This window comes from Hydra vulgaris, chromosome 05 (assembly GCF_038396675.1).
Source record: "Hydra vulgaris chromosome 05, alternate assembly HydraT2T_AEP".
In the NCBI taxonomy this organism is placed as follows: Eukaryota; Metazoa; Cnidaria; class Hydrozoa; order Anthoathecata; family Hydridae; genus Hydra; species Hydra vulgaris.
This window is the reverse complement of record NC_088924.1, coordinates 8,163,073-8,172,414: the sequence shown is the minus strand read 5'-3', so window position 1 is coordinate 8,172,414 and position 9,342 is coordinate 8,163,073. Positions and strand designations below refer to the sequence as shown.

The window sequence follows — 9,342 nt, the reverse complement described above, 5'->3', positions numbered from 1 at the left end:
AACAGCAAATCAGCACTTCTGCCTACCATTGGAAAGCAGACTATATAAGGCTATTTCCAAAAGCGGGTGAAAGGGTGGCAAAGAGAAAAAGTGCAAAAAGAAAATGTTTTAGGTCTCTGTTATTGACTGACACACCAACAAGAAATAAACTAGTTGAAAGTTTATCAGAATGTGAAAAAAAAAGAAGATAAAGATAAGAAAAAGAAAAAAAGTTACCCCTCAGACATTAACGTCATATTGACTCAATTTAAACATCAAGCAACCTGTTGAACAAAGTTACAAATGCATTTAGAATGGTATTGTATTATTGTTAAACATAAATAAATTTTGTGTATTTGTATTAATAACTTTGTCTTTACTTTTTACATTTATAAAAAGTTTATTCTTACTTATTTTGTTGATTTTTATACTTTTAACTTACATTTATATAAAATATTGGTTAGTACATCCGCGTGATCTATCTTTTGATTATATAATATATACTTTGGAAATTTGTAAAAGTTTAAAACTATTGTTGTTACTTTTCTTATATGCTTGTTTAAACTTAAAAAGTTTCTGACGACAAGATCCCTTGATCTTCTTTCAGATACCTTGTTTTATATTTTTTATATTGTTTATGTTTATTATTTTTATTTTTGGCAATATATAATTACAATACGACCAGCAAATGTTGAAAAATAAATAAATAAAAAATGCAATTTTGATTATTGGCTGCTTATTAGAAGGACGTAAACAAAACGCACAAATGCACACGTTGCGCTGTTATATAAAAAGATGTAATTTTTACATATTAAAATATGTAAAATTAAATCTTTATTTGATCGAATGCGAACGTTGCGCTGATGTTATTTTGACGTCTTCGTTTACGTCCTGCTGATGAGCAGCAGCCCATCAAAAATATGTAAAAATTACTTCTGTGTGTAATATTTATATATTTATTTTAGAGGTTGCGCCGATGCATGCATGGATGTCTAAAGCTTTAAAATTTTGTAAATTCCACACTTTGAAGATGGCACAAACCATTTCTATTTTAATAAGTCGATTTAAAAAAATCAACAAAATTTTTACCTTTTGTAAAAATTTGTAAACTACTTGGGTATAAAGCTAGACAAAAACTTAGCCTTGAATAGATCCCTTGCCATTTGTCTAAACTAAAATATTTCACACAACAAAAAACTTTCAAATCTATTTAGTATGCTTCATTTTACTCTCACCTCTTATACGCCTTCAATCACGCCTTATATCTTATACGCCTTCAATCACGCCTTATATCTTATACGCCTTCAATCACGCCTTATATCTTATACGCCTTCAATCAAGGAGTAAAAAATAAGTATTGTGAAGCGCTTATTTATCATGCAAAAAAAAGCAGTCAGGGTTATTGAATTTCAATCAAAAAAATTTTATACTCCACATCTTTAAATGCATTACAAATTTTAAAAGTACATGATATAATCAAAATGGAAAATTCTTCATTTAGCTGCCTAAACAAAAAGCAACCTCCTATTTTAATGAATGGTTTCTCTATGCAGTGTAATTAGCTGTCAACTTACAAGAAATTTTTGAGGAGGTGCCCTGAAATTTTTTTCTCTTTGACGTTCAAATTTCTTAGCGTAATTTTTATATTTAGCTTTACTTATTTATTAAATAAATCTGTTGCTATTTTATTATCAATCAAGAAAGATATGGATTAAGAAATTCTGATTGGTTTGTTAATCAGTGGAATCGCACCATTTTTGGATATGCCATTATAAATCTTTTTAATGGTTTCACATGATATCCAAAGCAACATAAATCAACTAGTTGCTTAATTTCTTTTTTGTCAATGGATTTTTAATTATGTCGTGCTGTTAAGTATAAAACAAACTAATTCTTTTAATTACGCAAGAAGATTGGCAATACAGAACAACAACTAATTAAAATATTTGAGCTTTTTCTATTAAATTTATTTGATAAGACTTTTTCATTGCAATCAATGCAAATCAAATCTGATTAATAGTCTCACGCGTTCCTTTACGTAAATAATCACAACACAGTAACGCTTATTGGTTTTCCGCGCTAATGAGATAAATTTATATGCTGATAACTTAAAATTATAAATAAAACAAACGTCATCAGAATCACATCGCGTTTCTTTGAAGGGGTCGTCCACAAATTACGTCACGCAATTTTTGACCATCAGAATTTTTTTTCTAATTCCAAGAATATTTTTGCTCAGAATAAGATTTTTTTTTCTTGTTTCAAATATTTATATTCTTAAAATACGAATTTTTTCCTTGCTTCAAGAATTTATATTCTTAAAATACGCATTTTTTTTCTTGTTTCAAGTATTTATATTATTAAAATAAGAATTTTTTTTCTTGTTTCAAGAATATTTTCGCTCAAATAAAGATTTTTTTTTCTTGTTTTAAGATTTATTTTTATTAATAAGAATTTTTTCTTATTTCAAGGAAATTTTTGCTGAAAATACGTTTCTATTTTCATGTTTCAATAATATTTTCCTTGAACTGTAAAACAATATTACAAGAGTATTTTTTCTATGGAAAAAATGAAATATTTTGAAATTAGGATGATATAAAATAAGAATATTCAAAAAGTATTTATACATTTAAACAAATCTCATCGTTAAAATAAAACTTGTTGTTCTTTGAAATGTCCAATTATTGGTAATACTTGCATCAGCAATACTCCTCCCATAGGCTACTCATCTGACTCAAACAAGTTTCTGTTGAACTTTTATCTTTAAATAAAATAAAATGTAAGTGTAAAATGTAAATGTAAATTGCGTAGGGGAATCTGTTGTACCTAAGACCACTTTTTGCTTTAAGGCGTTTTTTGCGTAGTCTATTGCGAAATTTAAACCATTTAAACTAGTTAATATTCTCTCATATTTTGCCCAAAAGTTATACTAAGCATATATACATATTTTCTTTACTTAGATGCTACTTACATAAAATAATTAGGGTTAAGGTCCAAAACTTTAAATGCAACTTAATTGTACTTAATATGTTTTCTAATATATACAGTTATTTTTATTATTTTAGATAAGAAAAGTGCAAAAATATATTTTTATAACATATATTAGCTGGCGGTCTATATTCATTTACATATGATCAAAATGCTTTTTATAAGAAATATTTTAATGGTGATGATAACAAAAAATACAATAATAAAAGAGTATAATATATTAATTATTACAAATAGTAAAATCAACGTCAAACATAAGATACTGACGTTTAGATGAACCGTGACCAATACTTGGTGGTGGAAGTTTTATAAAAATATTCTCAAGTTCCACATCATAATGATTTTCATCTCATAAACTTGTTACAAAAGTCTCCTGATTTCTTAAGATACATAATTTTGTAAACTATACCAACAACTTCTATAACTGAAAATCTGCTACATAAAGTCTAGAGTTTTTCTCTCGACTATTAAAAAATTTCCAGAAAACAATTTTACTTTTGACTATTAAAAAATTTCCAGAAACAATTTTACTTTCATTATCAAGTATATTCACTATTGGCCTATCAGTAACATTTGCAGCTAAAAAGTTAATATCAGTAAAAATATTTTCATTAAATGGATAAAATCCAGTACATTTAAAACTGTCTACAATATTATTTGATACAAAAGCATGAGGATAAGCATTTCAAGAAATTGCACAAAAATGACTTCATTTGACCATCCAGACTTATTAGCAGCTCCTTCACTTCCAGGAGGACAATTATTTAACATGTAGTCTTTGAATTTAGCACATAGAAATACCAGTAATGGTGGGATGGTTTTTCCAGTAGCATTAATGGCTGCAATCATTGTTACATTATTGCCTCTTTCAGCAATAGTTATACTCCTTATTTGTTTTTTACCTTTTGGAGCTAGAATTTTTGGTGATACGTGGACTGTGGTAATTCCTGTTTTATCACAGTTCCAAATATAGTTCCACAGTTCCAAAATGATTAAGTTCTAAAACATTTTTGAAATTTTTATATACAATTCTTACGGCAGAACATCTCCTTGTAAGACTTGTAGGTTGTGGTTTACGTAGAGATAGCTTGTTGTTATATCTTTTGCAAAAATCTCGCAGCCATTGTTCACCTGCACATTTATTTTTCATCCATGAAGTTTCAATTTTTTCATGATTTGCTAAAGCATACTCATATGCAAAGGACCTTATCGGCTTTAATGTAAGTCCATAATGCATATTTGCAGCATCTGCCAAGTAGTTTACCAAAATAAATTCTTCTTCAGTTAAGAAAATAATTTTTGGTTTGATATGTGAATATAAATATTTGTTACTACCAGATTTTTTAAACTGCTTCAACTGATATATGTTGCAATGTCTTTCAGCTTCACTTAAACTCATTTTTTGTTGAAGCAAAAAATTCATAGCATTAAGCATATCCGAATCGGAAATCTTTTTGCGAAAAACACCAACCTTGCTCATTGACATTTTAAAAATAAAATATATTAACAGAATTAATTAACTATTTTTATACATTTAATTCCTTATAGCTCTGCAGAAATTAGGTAATAAAATGAACTTAATAATATTGCTTCAGCTGTCCAACTAAATAAACAAAATTGATTATTCTAAGTGTAGTAGTGGTCCAAGAATGAATAGTGAATTGCATTAAAATTCAATTTAGTTATTTCATTACTATAATGCTAGAAACAAATTTGCATTAAAAATCAATAAAGCACAGACCCCTAATAAATTAGATAATAAATTTTATAAGTTTGTCCTTTTAAAGTCCGCAAGTTACCGAGGAAACAGTTTTGTCGGTCAAAGGTACAACGTCCTAGTCTGGTCAAAGGTACACGAGATGGGTTTGTTTAACAATTATTGTCTTAATCCTCATTTACGGTCAGACATAATCATCCAAACATTTCCATAATTAAAAAATGATGTCGCGTAATGTTTATAATGTCAATAAAATCAAAAACATTAATGTGAGACAGGATTGCGCGCGCGTGAATGAGGTACACGTATGCTTTAAAGTTTTGACTAAAATACATTTTTTTACTTGTGGGTGCACAATTAAAATTGTTATAAAAATTTAAAATTTCAAAATTTTTTTTTTTTGTATAAATTTTTATTGTATTTATGTATGTATGTAACTTAAGCATATTTCGCTCTACTAATATTGTTTTTTATACTCCAGTGTAGTCCGTTGTTGGTCCGGTGTGGTCCGGTGTAGTCCGGTGTGGTGCGGTATGATCCGGTGTGGTCCAGTGCAGTATTCGTATACACGCATAATAATAATAAACCATAATGAGCCCAATATTTTACAAACAGTATCTCTCTAAAAAAAGACATAAAGCCGAGTTTTAATAGTATTGTTTAGTGATTTAAATTGAATAACCTTATAGTAGCGTTTAGTGATTTAAATTGAATAACCTAGCCATTAGGATGCACACACCAGTGTATTTTAGTGCCGGTCCCAAGCCCGGATAAATAGGGAGGGTTGCTTCAGGAAGGGCATTCGGTGTAAAAACTGCGCCAAATCAACTGATGCTGGTCAACAATAGGAATTTTATACCGGATCGGTCGGGGCCTGGGTTAACAACAACCGCCTCTGGTGCTGTTGCCCAACAGGGTATTAGTGGAAATTGGGCTACTGTTGGGACAAGGAGGAGGAGGAAAGTGGGGGGGGGGAGAATTAGCAGGGAGGTGGTGGTTAAACTTGGTACGTTGAATGTGGGCTCCTTGACCTGTAAAGGGAGAGAGCTAGCTGATGCAATGGAGAGAAGGAAGTTAGAAATACTATGTGTACAGGAGACCAGGTAGAAGGGCAACAAGGCCAGGAGCATTGGTGGTGGCTTCAAACTCTTCTATTATGGTGTCGACAGGAAGAGAAATGGAGTAAGGGTAATTCTGAAAGAGGAGTTTAGTAAAAGTGTAGTGGAGGTAAAGAGAGTAAGTAACAGAGTGATCTGTGTCAAGTTAGAGATTGATATGGATGGCGATGAATGTCATCAGCGCTTATGCTCCTCAGGTAGGTTGTGATATGGAGGAGAAAGTAGAATTCTAGAGAGAGTTAAATGAAGTTGTTCTGCAGGTTCCTATAGAAGAGAGAATGATTCTTGAAGCAGATTTTAATGGACATGTTTGTGAAGGAAACAGTGGTGATGAGGAGGTGATGGGTAGGTATGGTGTTAAAGAAAGGAATACAGAAGGACAAATTGTGGTAGATTTTGCTAAAAGGATAAAGATGGCTGTAGTTAACACTTATTATAAGAAAAAGGAAGAGCACAGGGTGACGTATAAGAGTGGGAGAAGAGGCACACAGGTCGGCTATATCCTCTGTAGGAGAAGAAACCTGAAAGAGGTTAGTGATTGCAAGGTGGTACCAGGAGAGAGTGTAGCTAAACAGCATAGGATGGTAATATGTAGGATGGTTTTGGAGGGAAAGAAGAAGTAGAGAGTGTGAGCAGAACCTAAGATTAGGTGGTGGAAGTTAAAGGATGAGGACTGTTGTGTAAAGATCAGGAAAGAGGTGAGACAGGCACTGAGACGTCAAATACAGTGAGTAATGTGGCTAGGAAGATACTTGGTGTGACATCAGGACAGAAGAAGATAGACAAGGAGACGTAGTGGTGGAATGAGGATGTTCAGGAAAGTTTAAGAGGAAAGCAGTTGGCTAAAAAGAATTGGCATTTCCAGCGAGATGAAGAAAGTAGACAGAAGTACAAGAAGATCTGTGGCAAGACAAAGAGTGCAGTGGCAATTCGGAGAATGAAGTGTGGTAAGACAGTTGGATTGGATGATATTCCAGTGGAGGCATGGAAATGTTTGGGAGAGATAGCAGTGGAGTTTTTGACAGGGTTATTTAAAAGAATCTTGGAAGGTCAGAAAATGCCTGAGGAGTGGAGACATAGCAAAATGGTGCCAATTTTTAAGGATAAGGGCGACACTCAGAGCTGTAGTAATTACGGGGGAATAAAGTTGATCAGTCACAGCCTGAAAATCTGGGAAAGAGTAGTGGAAGCTCGGCTAAGAGGAAAAGTAGAGATCTGTGAGCAGCAGTATGGTTTCATGCCAGCTAAGTGCACCACAAATGCTATGTTTGCTCTGAGAGTGTTAATGGAGAAGTATAGGGAAGGACAGAAGGAGTTACATTGTGTGTTTGTGGACTTAGAGAAAGCTTCTGATAGAGTTCCGAGACAGGAGCTGTGGTATTGTATGAGGAGATCAGGAGTAGCGGAAAGGTATGTGAGGGTGGCGCAGGATTTGTATGAGAACAGTGTGACAGCAGTGAGATATGCAGTAGAAATGACAGACATGTTTAAAGGGGAGGTAGGACTACATCAGGGATCAGCCCTGAGTCCCTTTCTGTTCGCAATTGTCATGGACAGACTGACACACGAAGTTAGAGAGGAGTCCCCTTGGACTATGATGTTTGCTGATGATAACATTGTTATCTGTAGTGAGAGAAGGGAGAAAGTGGAGGTAAACTTGAAAAGATGGAGGTATGCTTTGGAAAGCAGGGGGATGAAAGTGAGCAGGAGTAAAACAGAGTACATGTGTGTGAATGAGAGGGCAGACAGTGGACAGGTCCAGTTACAAGGAGTTGATTTTGGTGAAGGTCGACTACTTAGGGTTGAGGGTACAGAGTAATGGAGTAAGTGAAAGAGAGGTAAAGAAGAGAGTGCATACAGGTTGGTGTGGATGGCACAAAGTGTCTGGTGTGATCTGTGATAGAAGGATGTCGGCTAGAATTAAGGGTAAGATCTATAGGACAGTAGTGAGACCTGCTATGTTGTATGGACTGGAGACAGTGGCACTGACAAAGAGACAAGTGAGGGTGATGGAGGTGTCTGAGATGAAGATGTTAAGATTCTTATTTGGAGTGACGAAGAAGGATAGGATCAGAAATGAGTTTATTAGAGGATCAGCACATGTAGCATGTTTTGGAGATAAAGTTAGAGAATCGATATTGAGATGGTTTGGACATGTACAGAGGAGACGGGAAAGCTATATTGGCAGGAAGGTTTTGGGATGGAACTTCCAGGTAAGAGGAGGAGAGGTAGACCTAAGAGGAGGTCTATGGATGCAGTGGTGGAGGATATGAGAGTGGCTGGTGTGTCAGTGGAGGACACTCATGACAGGGCTAGATGGAGGAGTTTTATCCGCTGTGGCGACCCCTATTTTGTATCATGCTTATGTAAAATATGCATATGTATAATATGCCATGTTATTAAATTTAAAAAAACTTATGTACAGCCCAAATTTTGGATTGTTCTTATAGCCTCAATTTTATTTATTTACTAATAAAACAATAGACATTTATTTATTGAGTCAGATCAATAATTATGGATAAGATAAAGATAATTATGGAGCTAAGAACTGCAGCTATTTTAAAATCTCTGAAATATTTAAAACTTCTGGCATATGCGCACCATAACGCTAGTAATCAACCGTGCCTAATTAAAGGTTTTTAAGATTTTTGGATCCTAATAGGTTGACAGACCTTTTAACCACGACACTGGCCTACAAAAATTCCTTGATACGTCGCTAGGCAGTATACTCATTTTATTTTATTTATTATGGAAATTTGCACAGCCTTCCCAGTAAACACACGACGTCTTAAAGACGTCTAAAAAACTTTTTTTTTCTTCTAGACGTCTAAAAGACGTCTTTTTGACGTTTTTAAATCGTCTTAAAAACGTCTTTTAGACGTCGTGTGTTTACAGGGTTGGAGCTCTTCAAATCAAATCGCATGCATGTTTGCACTTATGCTTGCACTTAAAACTTATATTATTTTGCAACTACTTCGTCCTTACAAAGATTTTTTTTTTTTTTTTTTTTTTTTTTTTTCTTTCGCTGTTTATATAAAATAAAATAATAAAATTACAATGAAACTTTTACGTTACACAAAGAATATATATAAGACAGACAGGAGCTCAAAGAAGATACGGATGACTGGTGTCACCACAATCTTTTCATAGAGCCCCTTTACAATAACATTTAAAGCCCACATGGCTTTAGTAAATTTACAATAAAACATTTTTTCTGAAAAATACTACGTGAAGAATAAAACTCAATAACATAATTTACAATAACATTAAATAACATTTAAAGCCCACAAGCCTTTAGTAAATTTACAATAAAATATTTTTTCTGAAAAATACTAGGTGAAGAATAAAAACTCATATATACATCCTCATATATACACATACACATACACAAACACATATGCAAACATACTTACACACACATATATAAACATACACGCATAAATATCAGAAGTTAAGGAGATGCAATTTCATTTGTCGTTTAAAAGAGGAAGTGCTTTTCAAATCTTTTATATTGTTATTTTTTAACTGATTCCATAATGA

The 9,342-nt window shown here is 33.0% G+C and overlaps 1 protein-coding gene across 1 annotated transcript; it reads left to right on the top strand.

Moving 5' to 3' along the window:
• Positions 1-7,709: 7,709 nt before the first annotated feature.
• LOC136080155 (uncharacterized) lies at positions 7,710-8,075 on the top strand. The gene has a single exon (XM_065796768.1). The coding sequence runs from the start codon at positions 7,710-7,712 to the stop codon at positions 8,073-8,075; it is 366 nt and encodes a 121-aa protein (XP_065652840.1).
• Positions 8,076-9,342: the final 1,267 nt, after the last annotated feature.